At 39.2% G+C, this 26284-nt stretch overlaps 1 protein-coding gene across 2 annotated transcripts in view; it reads left to right on the forward strand.

Moving 5' to 3' along the window:
* The first annotated feature begins 10154 nt into the window (after window positions 1–10154).
* SLC44A5 (solute carrier family 44 member 5) overlaps window positions 10155–26284 on the forward strand; it is a 67944-nt gene continuing 51814 nt past the window's right edge. For both annotated transcript variants that reach the window (XM_030953250.1, XM_030953251.1), the window contains exon 1: window positions 10155–10355. In XM_030953250.1, the coding sequence (XP_030809110.1) occupies window positions 10319–10355 (37 nt within the window). In that variant the 5' untranslated portion in view covers window positions 10155–10318. The remainder of the gene's footprint in view (window positions 10356–26284) is intronic.

Consider the following 26284-nt stretch of genomic DNA (forward strand, 5'->3'; position numbering starts at 1 on the left):
ATTTAAAACTCTGTGTTGTTTAAGTATTTTTGAAGATTCTATATTTTCCTGTTTCAAGTACACCATACCTTTGGAATGTAAAGCTGCAGTGGGGCTTTAAAATACCAGCACTCAAAGTCTGCATTTTGTGTTCCATTTTATGTAGGGTTCTCTTCCATAGATTTCATTACCGAGCAGTCCATTTTCCACCTATATATTATTTAACTATTTGTGTGGTTTGTGTGTACAAAATACCTTTGTATTCTTCAGTTTATTTCTCATCGCAACACTATGTTGTGATCGTATATAAGGAAATATGCTAATCTCATTTGAAAGCTTTGAAGTTTTAATTTTTGAATTCTGGCTTGGATTATACTGTGCATATTCTAAGATGGCACACATCAAAATCTAAAGATGCATAGATGGGTTCAGAGTATGTATAAAAAGCTGATGTTGTATGTAATACATCCTGTCATATGTAACAAGAAACTTCACCTGACTGATCATGATTAAACACCTGTAAGAATGCTATATACTAAACATAGTTGCTAGCTGCAGGAAGTGCTTCAAATCCTACAGTGATCAGAAATGAAACATTATTTCTAGATCCTTTTGAGATTTAGAGATTTTTGAGGTGCTTTAGGATCCATAGACCTTCAGAAGTGAATAAGGTCTTTTTTGAGGTGAAGAGACAGCTTTGAATGGGGTTGAGGACATCCCTAAGGCAGGGAGATTGAATACGTCAGTACACTGAGGGAATGTTGACATCAGGAAGTAATGCAAAACACTGCTATTTGGTTTATGCAGTGAAATCTTTTATTCAAGACCTTAAGAACATTTTGGAGTGTTTTTAATTCCAGCTTGACTGAGTGTTCCCTAGTAAAGGGTTGGAACACTTTGGGTGCACTCCTAGACCATGTCTTTGAGTAAATTTCATCCAAAAATCAGTCCATGTGCTTTGAGATCTCTCTGTGAATCAAGTAAGACACCGTAAGTAGGGGCAATTTGGAAACTCCATTCAAAACTACACTCCTCACCTGATCTGAACTGCTCATGTAGACAGAGACTGAGAAGGTTGTTGTCTGAAACTGTCAAATTGAAGAAATTAAGTCAGGAATACACAATAACATTTGATGTTGTCCTGGTTTGCCTTACAGTAGAAGCATCTTTGCATGTGAAATTTGCTACTTGCTTCTGAAGACAGATGTCCTGGAAGCAAGCTTCTGCAGTAAAAAGCTGCTAACCATCTGTGATCTCCTGCAGGGTTGCAGACGTTAAAGAAAAGAAATTGTTCCAGAAAAAGGAAGGAAAGAGTGCATAGAGCCAAGACAAAGGTATTCCAGGACATTTCCACTAAATGATAGGAACAAGTAGGTTTAGGTTCTAAAACCAGATGCTCACTATGCAGCTTTCACTGATAAAGCTATACCCTTGCTTACCTTCCTTCTCTCCTTCAAATTGTTTTTTTTGCTACCTCTCTTCACATCTCCTTGGGTAAACAAATGAATTCTTTTGGCAATATGTTGTCAACATAGTTTTCCCAAGGCCAATCTGGAGGAGAAAATTCAAGACCCAGATGGTCCATTTCTACTAAGTGCTTGGGATTAGAGGGGTATGAAGGATGGCAAGGTTATTGTCAAAGCCTGAACTAGTAGAACTTTGAGATTCAAACTTATTTACATAAGGAGTGAGAATAGATAAAAATTTCCACAAGATGTAGTTAGGTTTTTTTGCCTGTCTCTCTGAAGCAGGAAATACAGCATCTGCCTTTCATTTTTCAAATGCTTAATACTGTGTCATATTTCTTAATTAATATTCCTCTGATAACTTTTACTGCAGTAAGAATTATATACTGCCCAGTATGTTGCTTTATTAACCTAGAATGCTCTCTTATATATTAACCAGCAGAATGCATGATGTTTATTGCTGAAATGCATAACTTAGCATTTCAGTAAGTAAATGTAAACACAGTGTTTACAGTAAACACAGTAAGATTATTACATTATAAACTACTGCTCATTGTCATGGTTTAGCAATGGTATTCCCCAATATATTGCTGATTGCTGAGAGTCTTCAAACTATGCTCGCTCATTCATTCTTCCCCTCCTCCTGTGGCAGGCTGAAAAGAAGAATATAGCATCTGTTTCTTGGAAGGGTATTCAGGGCAATAAATCCAATGATAAAACATGGAGGGAGACACATTCTTACAGGAGCAAGCTAAATTGATTATGTGTACAAGATTTGACGCTGCTTATTCATAATCTGAGTTTGTGCAGTCAGTTAATAACCTGATCTCTGAATTCCATTTCTGCAAATTACATATTTTTCCATGCTCCTCCACTAAACATATAAAAGTATAAATTGTATAATGTAATGTTAGATATAGGGTTGCTTTGTAATGTTGTAGTTTAGGAATGGTACTCCCTGATTTAGAGCTCCCTCTGTGACTCTTCATATCACTCTCACTCCCACTATGGCAGGCTGGAGAGGAGAACTGGAGACACATGAGGTCATGAGTTAAGACCAATTTACTGGAAACAGCAATGAGATAAGAAAAAATACCAGTAACTGTAACAATAATAATAAAACTATGCAAAAGAGACAGAGGGCTTCATATGCAAAATGCTCATTAATCCTAACTACTCCAGCCAGAAGCAGCCCCGTCCTCCCACCCCAACAATGGTGAGGTGGTAAAGAATAACCTCTGGGTCCTGGCCATGTGCCTCCTGGCCACTGCAAAAATTAACCTGGTCCTGACCAGAACCAGGATGCTTATCCCTTAAAGTTAGCAACTGTATTCTAGGCTGAAGTGTTATTTTTTATTAATTAGTAATTATTACTAATTAGTAATAATTAAGTGTTAGTAATTACTAATTACTAATTTTAAGTGTTTTACCAGTTTGGAGTTTTAAATTGTTAACAACAAAGAGGATTTTACCATTTGTTAATGAACTTTTGTTTTAGAAATGGAAAGCAAATGAAATTTTCTGCAGTGATTTATATATTAAGAGTTAATGAAGTTACTACACAAAACAAACATAGTAAAATTTTGCTTGTAGATCCTGAATTCATGATCTCTAAAGCAGAATAATTTTTGATGTAGTGCAATGTAACAAGCATGGCAACTTCTTCTTCATAGAATTATGACCTGTTTTGCTTTTCTTTGATCCCTGATACAATAGTAACTTAAAACATCTTAAACCAAACATTTTTTTCTAAATTTCTGTTGCAAGCTCTTGTGATTATTTTAGTTTGTCTTGAGTTGTCTTGGGATTTAGTTGAGGAGCTCAGGGTGGGTGGTTAGGGTTTTTTCCCTAGATTTTTCGTGGTTTTTAAAACAATAAATTTATTGGGGAAAAATAAAATAAAGGAAAGCATTTCTGTGGAAAACTCTGAATGATCTAAAATCAAGATAATGTGATACTTGAATTGAAATATTTTGAAGTATATTTTAGATTGTTTTATTTCTGGGTATCACAAACAGTGCTTAATGTCAAATTTTCAATCTCATTTAATAACAAAGTCATAGCTGCTCTAAGTCTTGAAAGTTTTTTATTTAACTACTATTTGTAAACACACCAAATGTTTTTCCTTAATGTCATCAAACCACACTGGGTTACACTTATGTGACTATCAAACATGAACCATAAGTAAAGAGAAGGGACAGATGTACAGAGCTTGAGAAAAAATAAAAACCAATCAGTGGCATCCTGTAATAATTTTGCTCTCTATTGACTTTCCGAAGAAAAAGAAAGTCAGTAGAAACCTGAGAAGATCATTTTTGAACCATGCCTTAATGTAAAAATCACCTGTCCTAATTTTTTTTTAAAGTATGGTGAGACTTTTTCAGGACTAACTGCTTTAAGAAACAAGTGCTTAGTTAGACAAGCATGGCTTTTGCTCGCATGAAATATGAAAACTAGTTGATCATTAAAAAAGAGAGGTAGGCCTAGCCATGTGTAAAGGAAGTAACTAGGAGATTTTTGCACTAAATGTGCTGTAGCTGGCACTTTAGTAGCCTAAAAATCTTTAAGATACATTGCTTGGTACATTTCTCCTTGTAGAATCAGATATTAATAAAAGTCCAGTTGTAGTGAACATACTTCTCGCAAATGAATTTAACACTTACTTGTAGGTTAGAACCCAGAACAGTGAAGTTACAGCTCTGCCAGCCCAAGCTGACTAAAGGTGAGGTACCACATAAGCGCCACTGTGACACTATGGTGGGTGGGATTTTAATAAACATTTATATTGTAAAACTCCATTTGTGGCTCTGCAAGACTATACGAATGCTAATATTTAATAGTATACAAGAACCTAACAATGTAAATGTGTACTGATACAATGTAGACACTAATTTTATGGTAAGACATGTATACTTATTTTCAGTAAGTGCAGCAAATGACAAAACACTAAGCAAAACATGCCTTAAATCACAAGAGTTCAGTTTCTATAACAGCTGACAGAACTTATGCCTGCGTAATAAAGACAGAATTCAATAATGATTATAGCTGTTGCTTGTTGTTGAATTGTATAAGGTAGAGTTTAGAAACACTAGCTGAGGTATAGCCCTATTCAGGCACATGCAGTGCAAAACAAAAGAATGGGAGACATCTTGGGTTGGAGATTCTGGAAGAAGAATACTGGGATTGAGAATACGAGCACAAGAAGGTGGCAATTGAGATTTTCATCTGACATTCATGTGACAAACAATGAGGCTCTTTACAACATGAATAGCTGAAGCTCATTTTCCCATGGAAGTAACAAGACTTGTACTAGGTCAGACCAGAGATCCATTTGACATAATATCCAGTTTATGGCAGTGCAACAAAGAATAGTCAGGAAATGGTTCCAGGTCATTTACCAATAACGTAGTGACTTTATAAATTTTTTTTCTAAATTTTTTCTACCCTCCAAAAATTTTTTAATTTATAAGTTTCCTGAGCTGGAGGTGATGCCTTTGTGTTTAATAATGCTTCATAGATGTCTCTTCCATTAACTTCACTGGTTGCTTTTTGAATGTGTTGGGAACCACAGCTTAGTTTCTACAGTATGAAGAACTACTTCAGGTTGCTTCTTTTTAATCAGACATCTGATAATTTCATTTGTGGTCCCTACTAGTTGAATTCAAATGGGCAGATTGAAACATAACATCTCTGAGGCAATCATCTTCTTTGGGTTTAAGATTTGATTTTAAAAAAGTGTTGATATCCAAATAGCAATTTCTTTTCCAAGCTGAATAATCATCTTTGAGTACTTTCTGCAATGTCTTAGCTTTGTGTCAAAGAATCAGAATCATAAAGTCACTCGTGTCCTTGCAAAAAGATAAGAGTATAACTTCTATGGTTTTTTTGTGTGATTTTCTGTTACCCTTTTTTTAATTTCCTCTGAACACCAAAGTGAAAATTTTTGTGTATTATCTATGATAACAGGATGTGGGATGTAATGGTCAACTCAAAGCTCATCTTTGTATGTACTTATTCCTCTGCACCCCTTGTCTGTGCCATTTTACATTTAATTTTCCTGAGCTTCTCTGAAATTCTTTCAGCCCCATAACTATTGGCACCAAATTTTCCATCTTCAGTATTCCTCTCCTTTTTAAAATCTTTGATAAGTATCTGGAACAAGAGTCCCAACATACAAGCCTTTGAGAATCTATGGGTGACCCCGCCAATTAAAAAACATTTTCATAGGGTTATGTGGAAGGCAAATGTGTGCTTCTTTAAGGATATCTGGTCATGAACCTTTTCAGTGCAGAAATGGAGGAAGCCATAAACAAGAACATGAAAGACCTGACTGACAAATGGTAAGGGAGTCAGGGATGACACACAAATCAGTCGTACTAACTGCTGAGGAATGTTTTTTTCAGTACGATTATCTGATGAAAGGTCTTGTCAAGTGAGATAACAAGAAAAGGTGGAAAGCCATAAACAAAATATGGAGACACACACTTGACTGTCAAAGATAACAGTGATAAAGACAAGAAACAAACTGTGTCTCAATAACCTGCAGGCAAACTGGGACTTTGCACCTGATAAGATGCAAATGTGAGGGTCCATAATGTTGGAAATGGACCTGTGAAGCTATTCAAACTAATGAAGGAATGTGCAGGGGAAGTACATTTGGAGGAACAGAGGAGAAAATAAAGAATGGACCATTAAATGGACCAGTCAATGTTAAAAAGGGCAGTAGGTACACTTGTCTGACTGAGCCCAATCTCACTCTCCCATGTGTATGTGTGTTGTAAGGATAAAGTGGCAACTACTGAGCATCATCTATGAGTGGATTTGGTACCAAGGTTACATTTGGGAATGTAAAGTGCCCACTGGTGCTGCTGGTGTTGGGGAGGTCTCATTATCTGCTACTGGAGTGGTTGGAGGTCTTAGCTGCCAGCTGCTGAGGTGGGCACAGTGAGTGCGTGTCCTGAAAATCTTCTACTGGGAGGGGCTGCTGTTGGTGAGGTGAGTGAGGGGTTCAGCATCAGTAGCTGGAGCGTGACCACATGTCACAGCTTGTGTGTGTGGTGCTGGATGCTGAGGGTGCCATTATCTTCTCCATAGTGGGTGTGCGTTTCTCATTTCCTGGCAAACTTCAAGCTGGACTTGCCAATGAGTAGGAGACATCAGGTCATCAGACAGGCAGGGTTCCATTCTGTCATCCATGGCAGCCTGTGAGTGTGGAGTTCCTGTGGGCTATGTGAGTGCAATATGTTTGCAGCAAGCATGAAGCTGAACCAGCCTGGAAATAGGCACTCCTGAGGCAGGTAAGGAGGCTGGGATCTGGCCAGGAGTACTGGGTGAATGTGCTTGGGCATGTCCTTGGGCATCCAGGGAGTCTTGTGCGTGCCTGCACTAGTGACCTTTTGTCTCTGCCAGCCCAGGAGGAGGAGAGGACATGGCTGCCTGTGCTCTATGCTGGAGCTGAGGGTGAGTCCTGCATGTAGGTGCTGTTGAAGACTGTGCACAACAAACAGGAAGGCAGCAGCAGCCACGTCACTCTGCCTGGCAGGGACCCTGCATCCCCAGGCACCGGCAGGGGCTCCAATGGCAGGGCAGGACAGGAAGGGTCCTGGTGCTGCAAGGAATGATAGACCATTCTAACACCCTTTAACAATTTTCAGCCACAAAATAATTTTTCCCTCTATGGTAGCTTATTTTATTTAAAACTTTTATCATGAGGAGCCTTGTGGAATGTTTTCAGAAATCCAAATAACTTGAAAATCAGGTGTATGCCCTCATTTTCACGTCTTCTGGCTCCTTGGGAAGTCTTCAGTAGTTCTCTGAGCCTTGACTTCTCTTTACAAAAATTATACTTTTCCAATATATCACAAAAATCTGTCTGCATTAAATCTGTCTGCATTATTGTAGTTTTCAGTATTTGCAACATTCAGAGGCAAGGTCAGCAGTTTTATGGATTTTCATCGGAAGTATTTTCAAAAAATTGTGAAAATGCTTATCACCTTCAAGTCTATATGTGCATAGAAGACTTAAGGAAAATATCCTATTAACTCTACATATTCTTTTCCTCCTCTTGGCCTTTAGACAAAAGATTCTTTTTGGCATCCTTTTTTGCAATTAATGGTCAAACTCTTTTTTGGCCTGCCTTACTGTTCTTTCACACTTAACACGCCAAATTTTGTGATCCTTTATAATTTACTCACTTGAACACAATTGTTCCCTATTTTGGTAGGTTATAGGAATATAGGTATATTACTCCTTGTTTGTAGCTACTGCCCTTTTCTTTCTATCTAGTCCTGGTGACTTCCTTCTGCCATATCTCAGGCCCTTCAGAGAAACATGAATATACAAAGATGATCTGCTCTGTCTCAATGTGGTCTCCTTACATAGCCTTCTATCTATCTGAATAGCTGTCTAGTATTTGTTAGCACTATTCTAACATTTTGAATGCTTTTTAGCAAGTTTTCTCTTTTATTTTAGAGTATTTTTATGTTGTTCCTTGGTTCTGGTAGTCAGAACCAAGTAAAAAGTTACTTCTACTGGAGGATATAAATACTATATTATATAAACTGTATAGTATAGACACAATATAGATATTGTATAAGCTCTGTATTTTATATATATATATATATATATGTGATACTTATGTATCTTAGATATTTATTTGTAGAACAGACTATACTACCTGTATTACCTATGTTTTTTGTTGTTGAGATTCCAATATTCATTCTGGAAGGTAGGCTGTTGTTGTGGTTTGACCCTGGCCCAATGCCAGGCACCCTATAGATACATTCCCCTGCACAAGGGGTACAGAAGAACACTGAAGAATAACTGAAGCTTCCTCAAGCATGCTACTTAAGCTCTGATGAGCAAATCCAGTCATGCCTTGCTACCTTTAGGTTGCCATGCCTCATCAGAATGAGCCAGAAGACATTAATACACTTCCTTCCTTCTTACAAAGCTGTCCTACGCCGCATTTCTCATGTTTGATTCAGTCTTTGACACAAGAAGATCTTTCTTCTGCAGGTGAGATTGTCTGAATTGTTTTCCTAGTCAACATCACTGAGATTAAATAAGAAATTCTTCTTAGCAAAGTACATCAACCCTTTTCCACATCAGGCATTTACTTGAGGTATATTTCCTGGAACACAAACAGGCATCTCGGGTAGCTAGGCTAGGTAAGTGGCTTAGTGGTTAGGGAGACAAGGTTAAGAAGGAGCTCTCATTAAATTCGTAGACTATGAGCAGTGCACAGAATCATAGACCTCTGCCCAAGTTTATGATCATAAATCAGAATCATAAACCTCTGTCCACTCTGATAAAGTGGAATGAAAGGAAGGAAGCAAGTACTCATTTGAAAATATAATACTTAAAAGTATAAATTCTAACAATTCTATTGGGGGGAGGAGGAGTGATTCCCCCCAGTCTTTCCACTACTACTAGACTAAACTACATCAAACAAAACTACATACGTGAAATTCGGTAATTATTGGATTGATTGGCCTGAACTGAGACCGCTAGGAGGATGTATAAGGTTGTAAATATGCCTGATTTTCTTGAAACTAGCCAAGGCAGCTACCTCTACAAGACCTGATGATGCACACACCATGTATGTAAGAGGCACGTACCCTCACTAATGCAGATGATTGGTTTACATTTCCATACAAGCAGACCAACAACTTCCATGATCTGTGGACATTAATTTACTCATCAATAAATGATCCATATGCTTTTGAGGTCTTAAGCCAATTTTTGGAAGGATACCTTTATTTGCAAGCCTTGGAAAGTAACTTTTCCTCCAAAGCTCATGTCTGAAAATACAAGTAATAGCTGATAGGTGCACTTCTGTCATTTCAAAATGTTTTGTCTTATAAAATACTCTGTTGTCTTGGACTTAGTGACAACAGATAGTAACATCATGACATCTGCATATAGTGGCCTTTTGCTGTAGTGATGATTTGTGCTGTTACGACTGTAAAAGAATCTCAGCAATTGGACTAATTGCTCCTAAGTGGCCTTTGTCCCATTCAGATAAAACACATGGAGGAGGATGGCAACCGCAGGAGAGTTTATGACCAGAAATGCGTATTTCTCAGTATTGAGGGTGTTTTTTGACTGAATCATGAAAATACCCCAACCCAGGACCAAGACACTTCCCCCGTCGGGGACAGACGGACGGCTGTCGGTGAGCACGTAAGAACGCTTCACCCTTCTCCAGCCCCGGGAGCTCGTGCCGGCTGCTAGGCAGGAGACTGCTGCCCGAGGGCGGCCCGGCCGGCCCGGCGCTCAGCACGGGCCGCACGGACAGCTCCGCCAAGGGAGGCACTTCCCGGCGGGGCCCGAGTGACTCGCGGGCGGCGAGCGACTCCAGGGCCGGCCGGCCGCTTCCCACCAGCGGCAACACCTCCGGGCTCTGCGCAGGGCACGGGCACAGATACCCGGCTGCGGTCAGCAGTGGTTGGTGCGGGAGGATGGAAGCCGCCCTGCCAGGTACGGCTCGCCGGGTCCGGCCTCGCTCGCTCTCCCCAGATGCCGAAGTTGACGCTGGGCCCACGCGAAGTCGGCGACGCGCGACCCGTCCCGGCACCCCTCGCCGGCCCTCAGGGCGGCCGCTCCGCCCGCACCCCCCCCCTCGCGACCCGGGCACCGGCACCGCCCCCGCGGGTCGGCGCAGGCGTCGCCGCGAAGCCGGCGGGACGGGAGGGTGGGCGTGGGGTGCGGGTGGTGCTGCGGCCGGCCGCGGCTGAGCGGAGCGGGAGGCTGCCCGGCCGCCGCCGCCTCTCATGCCTTCGCGGCAACAAAGAACGCGCTGAGCAGCGGGGGAAGGCGCCGGGCCCCTGGCTGTGCCCCGGCAGTGCCGGCGTGGAGGGCATCGAGAGACGATGGCGAAGAAGGGCGAAGCCTCCGCACATCTCTACGGTGAGCGCGGGGCACGGCGGGGCGAGCGCCGGTGCTGGGGCGGGGGCGGTCGGCGCCTGTACTGCCCTCCGGCCTGTTTACAGCGTAGATCCGCCCGGCCGAACAGCGGCGGCCAGAGGCAGACGGAGTTTGTGCCCCTTGGCGAATGTGGGGGCGCGGTGGCCGCGGGGTCCCCCGTGTTGGCGGTAGACCCCGGGACGCCGGAGCGCCTGGCTCGGCCTGGAGCAAAGCAGGACGATCGGTTCAGGGAAAGAGCCGGTGGGCGCAGAGATGGGGGCGGGCAGACCTGGAGCTTCCGCCGCCGCCCTCGCCGCGGGAGCAGGTGCGTTGTGGCCGCTTTGTCCGCGTTCTGGGGCAGAGAGGGGCCGGGCGGCAGGTGCACACGCCGGGCCGGGCCGAGCTGAGCCGACTCGAGTGTGGGATGCCTGAAGCGTTGTGCGGGGCCGGGGGCCGTGAGGTGCCCGGAGCGGTGTGCGGGGGCGGAGCCCGTTGAGCGGTGCTACCTGTGGGCTGCCGGTGTTCGCGGCGCGTGCAGCGGGAGCTTCCCGCTGGTCCTGCAGACCGGCGCCGCGGGAAGGTCACCGCGGGCAGAGCTGGGTGTTTGGGCTCTGCTTTAATTGCTCCTTGGAAGGCCATGTATTTGCGATGAGGGGCACGGGGTTTGCAAAGCTGCTTAGTTTGTTTGAAGGTGTTGCTACAAAGCTGATTTCCTCTTCCAATGTGCGTGATATTTCCGTGGCAAAACAAACGTGCAGAATGAGCAAACCCCCTTAGGACTGGTCTGCTGCTCCAGGAGCCCCGAAGGCCTCCAGCGATGAGCCGAGTTGCGCAAAAGCATAAACGTGGCTTGGTAAAGCAGCCTTTGCCTCGGTACCATAGGCATGCTGGTTTACACCTTGGAAAAATCTGTTTTTTAATTCACTGACATGGTGTGAACCTTGATCTGACTAAACGAAAATCCATGGCTTGCCTTCCTTCGGAAAGGGAAATAGGGGAAAAAAAGCCTTTAGGGAGGGAAGACAAGCCACAAAGCTGAGGTGAAATAAAAATTGGTGAGTCTAAAATAATTTAACTTCTGAGGGAATCTTTTTCTACTCCTATGGAATTAAAATGGTTTTGCAGATTACTGCAGTGAGAGTGTAGGCCTCAGATCATAGATACTCAGCACTGATGGCAGAAAGAGTGGAAGTATTATTCTGGAAGAAGAGCAGGAACACAGTATTCAGAAAGGGAAAAATAGCTTTCGAATAGAGTTCAGTAAGTACTATGTATGCTTCCTCATTTGCTGTTTGTAAGCAAAAACCCTCTAATAAAGTCATGACGAGTGATACCAAGTGTTTTACTGTCATTATACAGTAATCTTTTAAACTTCATTTTGAAAGCATATTACATGGGTAAGAAAGGGTGAGTCTTTTTAATCACCTTTAGGGAGGAAGGCAGCATTCTGAAGAATTGTAGAATTTTGTCTATTTGAGCTGTTTCTTCAGTGGGTTTACTTTCTTTTAGTTCATTTACATGTATGGGTATTAATAGTGGTAATGTTTATTGTGTTACTACATTTGCAGAAATCCTGAGCAATTACTCTGCCCTTGTGTTGGGAAGCAAGGTTCTTTCCCTTATTAGATCCCATAATGTTGAGGACTTATAAAATGGAAAGTGGACCATTTTCAAATTGAGCATATGTAATATAGTTTTCCTTTTAAATTAGATTGCTGTAATAGTTATTCTCTTGACTTTGTTGTCTTTGTCTGCAGCTGGTTATTTATTAGCCTGCAGGTATATTTTTTAGAGGAATAGATGTCCTAAACTTCTTTCCTTGGAATCTCAAGGATTCCTCACAGCATTTATAAATGACAAAGGCAAATACTTCTCAAAGTTTTTTAACTTGTGTCATCAGTCTGATTCTTTAGAAGAGATTAGTCAAGTGCATGGTTTACGAGTGGGGTTTTGTTTTTTAAGGGAAGCAGTACTTTTCTTTAATGTGACTGCGGTATTAAATGCTGTCATGTGACTGTTGAAATGAATGTTGAAATTATTTTTTACTTCATTGTAGAATCAGTGATTGTCCCATAAACAATTTCCTGTAGCAGTGAACTGCAATTCAGTTTTACCTTACAAATGGACACTGAAGGCCAAAGGGATGATGACATCTTTAAAAAAAACTTTTATCACTATTTTAAGAAACATTGAGAAGGCCCAATTTATTATTTCCAGCTCAAATTCATCTAGCTTTTTTATATCTGTGTTTTTAGATCTTCTCTAGGAAGAGCTACTTACGCATGATTTTTTTTTGCCAGTAATGAAAAAAAAAACCAGTTATGTTAGGTTTCTCCTAAGAAGAATTCTATTTTTTATGTTTCTGAGCTAGGGAAGTTCTGTTTCACTTGGGACAGCTTTTGAGGAACTGTGACACTATCAAGATGTCATTTTTGTCACTTGGCCTGCATTTACCATTCTTAATTTCCTCCAGTTATGTATGTGTACCACCCAGGAAGGGCATCCTCAAACTGAAGAAAATGGGCTATTTAGCCACAGCAGTGTCGTACTATATGGAAGCTATTGGCTGTGACACTACTGCAGATAAAACTTCCCTAGCTACTGCTGGTAAATCCTTGTGCATGTGTATGTAATTAATTTTGCCTTCCGAGGTTCAAATTTTGTACCAGTGGGGTGAGTTCATATCAAAAATGAAACTCAATTTAACACTTTATTAATATTTTAATATACTCAGAAGTGTTGGAAGTAGTGAAATGCAGATTCAGATGACTTATACCTTTCTTTGACATAAGTTTGGTCCACTTCACTTAGGCTTTGTTGTGCACGTTTTAGGTGGGATAAATCATTTACTCTTTGAGTAGATCTGCTAAACCTAGTTACAGAGCTTCAGCCATACCTGATTTTGCCAGCATCCTAGTTTTACATAAAATGATTCACTGTGGAATAAACTTGGGAGGCTGGGCAGAATTTTAAGAATTTTAAACCCTTTGTAATATGTTCCCTGTTTTTTTTTACTGCAGACAGGTCTTTCTGAGTGAAAACTTTCTCTCTCAGCATGCTGCTTCATTTTTTGTCTGGTTCTGTCGTAATGTCCTCCACACCATCCTTGTCCCAAGAGTTACAGTCACTAGTTCAGTATCCATGTGAGAACCAGTAATGAGTGATGTTCGTATTGAAACCAGTGCTATTCAGTATGTACATCAACAAAATAAATGAGGTCAAGTGCACCCTCAGCACAGGCTGCAAACGACACTAAGGTGAGTGGTTCAGTTGATACACTAAAGGAAGGGATGCCATTTGGGGTGGGGGGTGGGGGGCATGACAAGCTTGAGGATCTGCAAGCTGCTTGAAGTCAAGCAAGGCCAAGTGCAAGGTCCTACACCTGGATCAGGTGATCCCCATTATCAACACAAGCTGGAGGATGAATGATTTGAGAGCAATGCTGCAGAAGAAGGACTTGGGATACTGGTGGATTAAAAATTGGCTGTGGACTGTCAATGTGCACCTGCAACCCAGAAAGCCAGTTGTGTCCTGGGCTGCATGAAAAGAAGTGGTACACCAGGTTGAGGGAGGTAATTCTGCCCCTCTGCTCCACTCTGGTGAGACCCCATCTTCAGACCCTGAAGGTACTGCATCTGTCTCCAGCATTCCCAACACAAGCAAGGCAGGGATCTTGGAGCAGGTCCATAGGAGGGCCACAAAGATGGTTAACACGCTGGAGCACCTCTCCTATGAGGAAAGGTCAAAAGAGTTGAGATTGTTCAGCTTTTTGATATGTATAATGGGGGTTTGTGAGAAAGATGGAGAAAGATTTTATTATATATTTTTTTAACCCCTCTTTTTTTGGTTGGTTTTTTTTTCCTTTTTGTTTCCCCCACGATTTCTATTGACAGGACAAGGGGCAATGGTTTTTAACTGAAAGAGGATTTTGGTTGGATGTAAGGAAGAAATTTTTTATTTCAAGGGTGATTAGGTACTGAAACAGGTTGCCTAGAGAAGCTGTGGCTGCACCATCACCAGAAGTGTCTAAGGCCAGGTTGAAAGGGACTCTGAGTAACCTAGTTGAGTGGAAGGTGTCCATTCCCATGACGTAGGGTTGGAATGAGATGAGCTTCAAGGTGTCTTCCAACCCAAAGCATTTTGTGATTCTGTGAAAATATGAAAAGTACTCCATACCAGAGATGGTTTAGTCAGTGAGTGAATAGGCAATAAAACTGGTAGGATTTAGGTAATACAAATTTTCCTCACCTAGTGGTCTAGCACTTTTTTGTATTTCTTGAGTCAAATTAGTTACTGCATTTTCAAGTCCAATTAAGATTCTAGAGTGTCTGAAAGTATCCAGGTTCTACATTTGCTATCCTTTAGCACTTGAGTGTTGTGCATCTTTTAGCTTATTGACTTAAGCTGAGCCATTCTTGGTAGTAAGGTATTGGCTCAGCCATGAACAAGGACGATACAATCAGAACACATGTAATCAAGGAGATTAATGGAACTGTTATGCATAGTTATACTTTATTGAGTGGGTTATGTATAAGAGTCACTGGACATTATCTAGAAAGAGTTTAATAAGCTAGGCTTCTTGTTGACTCATTAAACTTAGTTATATTTTTTAACAAGCAGGATACTAATACATAGTTGAGGGGAAATTCTCTCTACTACCATCCCAAGCCTGTATAATGTGTTATCATCCAGTCTTGCATCTCTGCTTCTCAAAGTCTCTTCTGTTCTACTAGGCCTGTATTTCTCTACACTGTATCCTTATATTACAGTCGTAAATACCTCATTCTGCACAGGTTAGGTAGTTGTTACTGTTATGTAATAAGCAAAAATAAAATAAATTGGCCATAATCATCTGGTCAGAAGAAAAAATGCTGTTAGAGTTAAACACACAGAAATACGGAGATGATTTAGTAAATTCAGTAACTGATCTTCACTTGGATATGAGAAAATCTGTTTGTTCTGCATTCACTGCTGAAGTGTAAAGGCACGTCCTATTCACAGTTGCTTAACTGTATTTATTTGAGTTTTCTGTTGCTAGTATCCAACTCAGAGGCAGTCAGATTTACAAAATCTGCTAATGTGGTTCCTTAGCATCTGGATATTATGTCAGGGAGTCTGACATAACATTACTGTCTAATAATCTAATAAAATAATACAGAAGCATCTAGGAATAGTGTAAATTACGTTAATTTAGGACTATGTCAGGGAGTCTGACATAATATTATTGTCTAATAATCTAATAAAACAATACAAAAGCATCTAGGAATAGTGTAAATTACGTTAACTTAGGACTATTAAAGCACATAAACGTAAGAGCTTTCCTGTGAGGTTAGGAACGAGGTGTGTTTTATGGAATAATACTCTGATTTGTTTAATATAGGGAAGATAAATACCCAAATTTGTTAACAACCTTACTTTGTTACAGTGAAGGTAAGGAAAATGTGATGACTGTGCACTGTACAACATATAAGTGAACCTGGATGTTTAGATTTCCATATGTGGAACTTGCACTGAATCATTTGGGACTTTGAAGAAGGTGTTTCAGTCAGAGGTTGAGGAAACAGTGAAGAAGTACTCAAGAAATCCTGGAAGGAGACTAACACAAGAGCCTTTCAAAGTTCTTTTCAACTTTATTTTCTGTGAGCACTTACTTGGAAGGTGGTGTGATACACAGGACTCAAAGTCCATGAAGATGGTGTGGGAAAGTGGTGACAAGTCTAATAAGTAACTGTGGGGGAAAAAGAGTTTATTATAAACCTGTGTTTCATTTTTGCTAGGATGACAGGAAACAAATGCCTGCCTGTTAGAGTTAAGTGAATGTCTTTGATATCTAAGTATTCTTAGGCAACAGATCCCAACAGTGACTGAGTAATTTTGGATAAAAGACTTGTGCAACTTAAACTTTATGTGAATGCTTCTGCTTTTTTTTTCCTTTTCATATTGTCAGTCTAAATTTGTTGGTACCAAGCTCTTATGGTACTGGAATTCTAGTCTCTGGAATTCACTTCTCTCCAGGTATAGATATAAATAGCTTCATACCTGCCATTCCAAATAATAGAACTGCAATCCATATGAAGCATCAAAAGTTTTTATCACATTAATCTGCTGCGGCACTTTGCAGCATCTGGGATGCTAGAAGCACCCAGAAATAAAATTAGCCAGGAGGGAATCTCTCTCTCTTGTGCGATAATCCCACAGAGTCTACTGCCGATGTGCTGTCCACATGCCAATACAAATTATAGGCAACTTTTCATGGGCAGAGATGGGATACATCTGACTGTTCCTTCTAACTAAGGGATATTTGCATTTTTCCAGTCTCATTACGCATAAATGAAATCATCCTTTCCCTCCTAGATTGTGCTGAAGAGAGCTGTACAAGTGACTGTACTCTTTGAAGGTACTGTGTTGAGCAGTCACTTTGAAGTCAAAGGTCTTCTGTTTTACTAAAACCTGGAATGATGCCTTTGATTGACCTCTGACACCTGCCAAGAAAAAGAAGTTTTGCCTAGAATGATCCTCTCCATAAAGAGGACCACTTATTAAGGTTCCCAAAAGATGTTTGGTGGGTTACTTCTTCACAGGAAGTCCCATGCTTGTACCTCCTTTAAACCAATAGATATCTGTTAAAATAGATGATTTAGTGTGTACTTCTGATGTGCTAAGAGTGGGAACCCATTTGTACTTTAGGAGTATGTTTCACCAGAAAGAGGAGCTCTAACATGAGTGGGCTAGGATACCACATAATTATCTCTTCTGTACAGCTGATTGTATATGGAAGAAAGTGAGTATCTAGTGCATGCAGATCATCTAGACTTGTACAAGCTGATGTGCTTGAAATTTGGTAGCTGAGTAAGTGTCCTTTATAATCAGTCTACTTTGAAATAAATGAATATGTGGAATAATAACTCTGGTATTTATTAGATAAGATTATTTTAGTGGATATTACATTAAAATTAACTGTTTTTTCCGTCATTGATATTTTTCTATAAGAGTCATAACTTCCTGGATATGATCAGGTTGCTAAAAACTAGCTAAGTGTAGCAAAATACAATATTTATTTTTAGATTTCACCCACCCCCCCGGCAGAATGATAAATAATTCCAATGCTATGTTGCTTTATTCTATCAGACAAAAGGCAGTAAGCTGTATCTGTGAATGCGCCTTTTTCTTGGTTTCAGTACAATGCAATATCTGTGCTAGCATCTAAGCAACTGCTATAAACAGGGAAGTGATGTGCCCTGTGACCAATACTCTTGAACTCCTATAATATTTACCCCCATAAGTAATTTAAAGGTTTGTGTAGGATTTGTGAGATAATACAGTTCTTTCACATGTATATATGTGTGTGTGTGTATTTAAGTAAATATGTATATAATATGTACATATATATTGCTAACAGATTTATTATAACTAGAAATGCATCATTTCATTTGGAAAGCAAGTAACATAATGTTATATTATATTGTATTTGTAGTTATGCAGTTCATGCAGAGCAGATCCTTTCTGGTTTATGCTGATAGGCATTTCACAAATGACTAAGTGTTGTGGCAAGAGCCATGTAACAACAGTCCACAAACTTGTGGTTAGCCACCATTTTGGGCTCCAGTCTGAGGGAAAACAACCATCTTGGCAGCTGTCTGGAACCTTATTTTGGAATTGTAGAGAGGATAATAAAGAGAGCTCAACTACTGGGAACTTGGCTTTTTCTTCCAATCCTTTTATAATGAAAGGTTTTCCTTTCAGCTGAGGGAATCAAAAATCTATAGGTAGTGAATGAGTAGTTTAGGATACTGACAAGCAGAATAGGAAGAGAAATCAGTGAAAGTTTCTTAACAAAGTGAAAGTAACCCCAAATCAAGTGAATCTGTAAGTGGAGATGGAAAACAAATTAACAAGTGCACTAGAATTCTGAACCAATGACAATTGATGAAGTTGTATAGTATACCTGGAAATGTGGCTCTGCAAGCAGAAAAAAATAAATCCCCCAACTGCCAAGAGCTTTTTTCCAAGACTCTTCCCTGTTATGTACACTGTAACCACTGCCAGAATAAGATATATGAGAAATCCTAAAAATGTTGTTTATTTATGTTCTTCTCCCTCAAAAGTATAAGAAAAATATAGTAAGAAAGGATGGCATGGTAAAGGAACAGTGTGGGGAAGTGTTTCTTTTTTTTTCCCCGCAGAGTGACACTTGGGGCATGTGGATGGTCAATTAATGTGTATTTGGTCACCTGTTTTTTGACTTGTTTTAAGCTGTTGGGTCAGTTCAGTTAGTGGGATCAGTTAATGATAATATTGCATTCAACATGGGAATTAAAGTTTGTTAGATTTGACTAGTCCTTATGGGCCTGTGCTAAAATGTGTCATCTCTAGCCATTTTCTGTCATACTTTAAGGCAAAGTATCATACTTTTATGTCTGTACCAAAGATTATCCTTAAAAGGCATCCTGCAGTGAATTTGCTTTAACGTATTGAATTTGCCTGTATTGATTTTGCCTTTAAAATAATAAGTTGTAGTTGCGCAACCAGACTAGGGCAACTGAATGACAGTGGTCCTTAATACAGACTGCTCTGCATTTGGAAAGATTCTCTTGTTTATGGGTAACATTCTGCTTGTAGACTGCATAGTAAATGAAACTGAAAGAGGAAGTAGCTTCTGTTCTCACTGTGTGACCCCAAGAGCCTTTCTGGAGCATTTGTGGAAGGGTAGGACTGTAGTCTGTATAGCTGTGCTTTTTTTGACCTTTCAAACAAGCTTGCACTGTCTTGGCCTGTCTGCTCATCCTCTCACCCAGATCTGATGAGCACTTGCAAACTGTTGGGATAGCTGGGCACTATCTTAAAACATGTTTTCCTGATGTTAGGGCATTTTAACTTTGATATCAGTCATGCTTAGTGTAATAAAGGAGAAAGCCGTATGTGTTTGCTTTCCCTTGCTATGGTCTTGTACATGATTTCCACTTACAGGGAAGTGGAGTAAGCTGGGATTGGTTTACTTTTCACCCATGTCCTTACCTTTTCTTTTTCAAAGATAGATGAAAGCTGAATATTTGATTAGAAGATTAAATTATGTGCTTATGTTTTTGTAGGCTATGTTTATATTTGATGACAGGTACGTATTATGTTGTCTTTCTCTGCTGCTTTAGCTGCACTACAGAAGCTGTGGTAAGTTATGTTGTGGTTACTCACAGCTTCCTCCTGACCATTTGACACAATCCCTCAACCAAATGCCGCTAATGTTACTAATGTAGATGCTTCTAAATAATTGTGAGGTTGCGTCCCTCCAAGGGTAAAGAAAGTTTATGCAAATTATTAGTATAGATGTCCAGTTCTTGTACTATAGCTGTTGTCATTACAGGCATCAATTTTGACATTATCTATGCATCTGGCACCTGGAATATCTGCTTTGTGTTTCATTATTGTCTGTCTTTCTCTCTGTTCTATCAATCTGTCTTCTTGTTACAAAATGCAGTTTTAGTTTATCGCATGCTTCTTCATGGTTGTCCTCTGTTTTAGAGGAATTTTATGGTTTTCCTATTCTCACTCCGTTGGTTTCAATTCTACATCAAAATTAATATGAGCAAAAAGCAAGGAATGTGAAGCTTTTTGTGTTATATTTGCAGTGTATTTCACCATTGAAACTTTTTTTTTTAAAGATAATTGCAGATTGCCAAAATATAATCTTATTTAGAACACAAGATTTCTCTCAGGAGGAGTTTGTACTTGACTTGCAGCCGTGAGTCCTCTGTAATGCATGATGGACCCCTGAAGGAAACCTGCCATTTTCTTTGGTGACACCTCAGTAGTGATAAACATTGATCAAGAAGTTGTTGGAGGTGATTTTGTTCATTTGTTTTGCAGCTTTCATAGAACTAGGTAGAAAGTAGTTTGCAGCAGATTTTCTATACAGCTGAAAGTTGTTTGGAAGTCTTTTCCAAATCTTCTGCTGAGTTAATGTGCTGAATCTGTAATAAAAGAAATATTCTGAGCATAAGAAAATCTTCCATGGGAACTACTGAGTAAGAAGAATGTTGCCGTGTACTGTCACATTACAAAAGATGAGGAAATGTTTATTTGGTAAAGGAAGCCTCTTATTTGTTTGGTTTTAATGCTTGTGTGTTGCTCAAGATGGGAGACTTGCAGAATGTGTGAGAAGTTGTTCATGCTTCAGGACCATTTCCCAGTAGCACTCAAAGCAATTGAAAATGTAATTTGTATTGATATTGTGACAAAGTGTCAGAATATCCCAGAAATAATAGGTCTTAATACCTAATGCAAGCTCTGGTTGGCTTGATGTATTTATTCCTGGTGATGCACTGTGCCAAACAATTGAAACACTTCTATTCTGGGAATACCAGTAGGATGGAATGTGCACTGTGGAATAGTTTTTTTGTTTGAATTCTCTAGTGGGTGGGAAGTATTTGAAGAGTGGGGGGCCAATCCACTGCCATCTTTTTTTTTTTTCCTTAAGTCTGAATGATGGCTTTTATATGTTCTGTGAAGACACTTAGCTGCTTCAGTGTTCCAGCACAAGTTGCTTAACAAATAGGGCTTAGCAGGATCCAAATCACAGTGAGGGAAACGAGGATTTTTTTATGTCTTGGCATAAAATAATCAGGAAATACATAGTTAAAAGTGTTTTGCAAGACTATCGAGTCACTGGCAAACTGATTTAATTTTCAGATTTTTAAGACAGTAATCCACAAGTCAAGCATTTTTTTACTTCTTTTCCTAGCCTGTAGTGAAGCAGGAAGAGAGACTGGGGATAATTATTGGTATGTCAAAAGAAGCCTGGGATTGAAAAGCATTGGCTTCCATCCTTAGAATAGAATAGCAATTTGGAACAGCCTTCTGGCATGTGAGACTAGAAAGTCAGTCTTCTGTGTCCTAGTATTCCCAACTTGTCCCATTTAATCTATATTAATCCTTTCAGGTTTTATAGAAGCTTTGATTAGGTTTAGCGATTGAGATCTCTCACAAAAGGTACTCCAAGAAGAAAACCATATGTTAACCTTCATTTTGTCCATTAATAATAGGAAAATACATAACTGTGTTTCAGGTAATTTTCTTTCAGTCAAGTTCCTTATTGCATTTCTTAAAACATTCAGGATATATATCTACTGTCATCTCACTCTGCATTTTACCAGTACATGCTCATTATCTTTAGGGTTCTGTCTTTGTTGTTAGCATTCAGGAATAATTTCATTAGTGTATTATCCAGAAATCAAGATCAAGTAATAACTTATTGTCACTATCAAATTCTCATTTATGCACAGTTTACTACATAGTTTACAGTTATCGTTTGACTTAAATGGATTCAGTAGATGGGAGTGTACTGTTAACTAGAAAATGTTTAGGTGTATTAAAAGAAATTATTGCTGATGGTTAAGATTCAAGAAACTACTCTTTGTATGTCATAATATTAATTGTATCTTGAAAACATTGCTAGGATTTGAACTTTCAGTTCACACTTCTTAATTACAAAATTGCTGTGCTTTGGATTCAAAATTTTGATTCAGAAATTGACTTTTTGAATAGTTTATTCAATTTTGCAGCTGTCAAGATAACCAAAGTCCCATTTTAACTCAATGCTTTTAGATTGACTACTGAATACAACTTGTGGTGGACCTGTCTTCAGTGAAGGACATATGGATAATTTGCTGCTGTTCCTGGATACCTGATCAGTCTTATAAACTCTCCTGCAGTCTCTCAATGCTACAGATTGTTCTTCAATTTACCCTTCTGCATCATCTTGTTCCTGTTTCCCTGCTTACCTGGTTGTTTCCATTTCCACTTGCTTTCTATTTTCTATTTTTTTATATTACTTCATTTTTTCCCCTCCAGAGGATTTTTTATACTTAATCATTAATCAAGCCCCGTTATTCGCAGTTTAGATGGACATCTGGTATTGTGCCTTTTAATACCCAACCAACCAAAAAGCCAGCACCAAACAAAAAACCCCCACAATCCTGCCATCCTGGAAGTAGCACTCATTAAAAAAAAAAAAAAAAAACACTGCTATTGCTCAGACCACATATTTTCTTAGCAATAGCATGTCTTGTTTAGGTGATTGGGAAGTCTGAATGGGCAAACATTAGAAGAGCTCTACTGTAAAAATCTCAACAGAGTGGTTCCTGTATGAGGATGCTCTGGCTAAGAGGCCAAGGAAAATCCTGAATAAGTCGGTTTTGGATTTTTTGGTTTTGTTGTTTGGGTTTTTGTGTGTTTTTTTGTTTATTTGTTTGTTTTGATTTGTTTTTTTCTGAGAGCTCTTTAACATAAAATTAGTACTCTGAGATTGGAAACCAAGCTTCTCCCACCAGGCTAGTGTATCTGTCAATCAATCCTATTTTCCCCTTGGCTTACTGACAGTGATCTTAACTTTTAAATACCATCTGTGTGGTTTGCTTGTAACAGGATCCCATATATCTGCTTATTTTCATTTTTTTTATGCCCCTAGTTCAGTTTATAGATCACTCTCTTCATCTTAGGCAAGCCCAAACTGGGTTACCAGAGTAAAGAAAACCTTCCAGAAAATACTAAAAAGGCAGTCAAAAAACTTCTGATACTTTGGCATCAGTTTCTCTGGCATGAGGTCTGCTGCTTAAAGCATGAGAAAGTCCAAATTTCTTTCTATTTTTAATACATATGTTTACAGCTTTTCTTGGAATTCTGTAGTAATTGCCACACAAATTTAGGTTGCTCTTTAAGAACCCCATCTGTCTTAAAAAAAAAAAAAAAAAAAAAGAGAAGATACAATACAGAAGCAGTAGAGAAAGATGGAGTTTCTGAACCATTATTTCAGACTAGTTCAAGTCTCATTCAACTTACAGGAAAGACTTAACCCACGCCCTTTCCTGTGGAACCCATACGGATACCTGTCTTTAATTAAGCAAGTCAAAAAAGATCTGCAAGATTTAGAATCTCAACTTTCAAATTCATAATGCTGAATTATACACAGGAAAGGAACGTATATTGAGTATTTTTCTTCTTGTAACATAAAGTCTTTTTTTGGACATTTCCTTTTATTAATCTCTCTGTCAACACAGAGTTCTTTCTACAAAACATCTCTCTTTTTTCAAATTAGTTTCTAGTTACCTTATAATTTACAATATTTTGGAATGTTGATGTCACTCTTCACAGTTATTTTCTGTGACGGGCTTCCAAACAGATTGATTCTTGGCTGGGAAAATGTTTTTTAGGAGACATGAAGAGCTGATTTTGTTTTAATGGGTGATGGTGCAGTGTAAATGACACAATTTCAGAGGAGACTAGATAAATGCTGCTGCTCACTGAGATATTTAATTAGTGCTATTCAGGTATAGAAAGTATACCTGAATATATATATATATACCTGGTATAGTATTCAGGTATAGAAAGTAGATTTAGTATGCAGCAGTCCCTTTATTTGATTGGTCTTTATGTACCTTCTTACGTGGCCTTTTGATTTTGGACCAGCTCTTCACATTAAAAATGTATAAAACATTTTTATCTCTAAGGGTGAACAGAATGGAAATGTTATTCAGGAGCAGTCTTGTTTCATAAGTGGCAGCAGAATGGTAATAAAAATGCGGTTAGGAAAAGAAGGGAGAATAATTTGGGATTCAGGGTGGAGAACTACTTAAGAAGGTAAACTAGGAAATGAGGGTTGAAGGACATTGACAGAACAGAAGGAAACAGATTACAGGACCTGGAACCTTGGAGGTTACAGATAATGGAAATAGCACTTATGAATCCTTGAACATGTTCTACTTATTTTTTAGCCAGAAGAATTCCATGAAGATGTCCCTAGAACGAAGGGATTGCTCTCTTAGCAGAACGGTCACTTCCGCTCAACTGGAAAGAATGTATGTAGCCTGCTAGCTAAATATAGGTGACAAAAAGTGTTATTTTGCAATAACATGTGGACATGTGTCACCTTGAGGGTTAAAACCTTGCATTTTAGAGTCACAGTGAAAAAAATCCTTCCAATTAAAATTTAAAATCTATGTGTGTGTATGCTTACAGACCACACATGGAAATAAAAAGTAGGTAAAATAAAATTGTTGCAAAATTGTTAGTTAATAGTTTGGGGTGTTTTAGCTTCTCCAGAGATCTGGAATATTTAGTGAGTGCTGATAATAAATTCACATATTTCACATTTATATATAATATAGTACAGCTATAATGTCTTTCTCCTCACTTTCCATTTTTTAAAGAGATGGGTGGATTAATGGGACGTAGGAAAATGTAGGGTACAAGCATGCACTGTGAAATCTTCCCTCTACACACGGAGGTTTTGCAATACCTTTTGTTTGCATCAACCAGAGGTTCATCAGAATGAATACTGTGGTGTGATGTCTCATTGGAGAAGGCAAATTCAGATTGCAGACCATAACATTTCTGTTGATGTACAATTCCTTCAAGGTCTCAAGAGATGAGATTAGGTGTGCTGTGGTAATGCCTTCTTAGGCATTACCTACAGAGTTTAGGCACAGTATCTGAAGGTACACGTGTCCTGAGGGCATTTGCTTAGAATACCATTGGGAAAGACAGAGTAGAATTCTTCATGGCACCAAGAGCAGAATTACTAGCCACAGAAACCTTACTGCTATAAATTCCATGTAGCAAAGCATGTTAGGAGCACCTTTATAGCTGAATGTTAAGCTTACCTGTATTCAGTCCACCTCTTTGATATCTGTGTACTAGCAACTGGCTTCATACATTGCACAGAAAAGTGTAAGTAACTTGGGTGTTAATGTGTACCACTTCAAAAATTGCAGTTTTAATGGGGACATGTAACAACAACAGCAATAATAACAATGTATTAAGTTGTTTATTAGTAGTATACTATTTCATGACTGTTCTTTTCAGTGGCAGATGACCCTAAGAAAAAAGCACTGTAGTTGATCCAGCAATAAAACTGTAATGCTAAAAGCTCAAATTTCAAAACTTATTTTGCTTCCAGTTCCTAGGATTTCACAGTTTTCACAGGATATTACAACCTTATCACATATAAGAGCAGAAACTCATTTCCAGCTATTATTTACATGATTATTAATATTTACCAAATATAAGACATCAATTTCTAGGAATGAGTGGGAGATTAAACCAGAGATTAACTTCTAGGCATCTGGGCCTAATATTAAGCATTCTTAGCTAAGAAAATAGTACCAGAACTTCCAGTCAGCAAGTTCTTACATCATTATGATTTTATTGCTTACTTATTCTCAAGATGTTAAGATACATCTGCAGTGCATAAAGCTGAGTCTAGGACTGTAAAATGCTTGGGTTTTGTAAGACTTTGTAACTTTTTGTAAGGAGGTGAGACTTGTTCTACTTCTGAGACTGGGAAGGAATTTTCTGATCTTTCATCAGAGTAAACCAAATTCTTATTCCTATGGCTTCCATCTTCTTATATTTTTTCACAACTCTCTTAAAAGCTTTTTTGGTGTTGCTAAGATTAATACATATTCTGAGAATCTCCCCTAATCCCCCAAATCTTATTTTGCCTCCTATTTTGGTCTGATTTTGATTTGTCTGAGATGTTTCTTCTACACAAGTTACTTGTCAGTCTGTTAAATATTCATATGTTAAACATTCACATTAAATGTTCGTATCTACAGTGGGCTGCGATTCTCTCCTTCCTTCCTTCCTTCCTTCCTGCCTTCCTTCCTTCCTGCCTTCCTTCCTGCCTCCCTCCCTCCCTCCCTCCCTTCCTTCCCCTCCCTCCAGCACCTGGAATACACTTTTCATGTCATTTATGTATAACGAGTGTGTTGTATTCTGGAGCTGCTGCAAAATCTGTAAGAATATCTCCTCCCTCTTACAAAATAGTGAGGGTCTGATTCAGCATCTGTATTTAACCAAATGTCCAGTTTTTGGATCCTGAACTCTTGTTAAGATGCAAGGAAGGCTCATGGCCCATTCCTATAATGAAGCAGATACTGGGC

Source organism: Camarhynchus parvulus, chromosome 8 (genome assembly GCF_901933205.1).
Source record: "Camarhynchus parvulus chromosome 8, STF_HiC, whole genome shotgun sequence".
NCBI classification, from domain to species: Eukaryota; Metazoa; Chordata; class Aves; order Passeriformes; family Thraupidae; genus Camarhynchus; species Camarhynchus parvulus.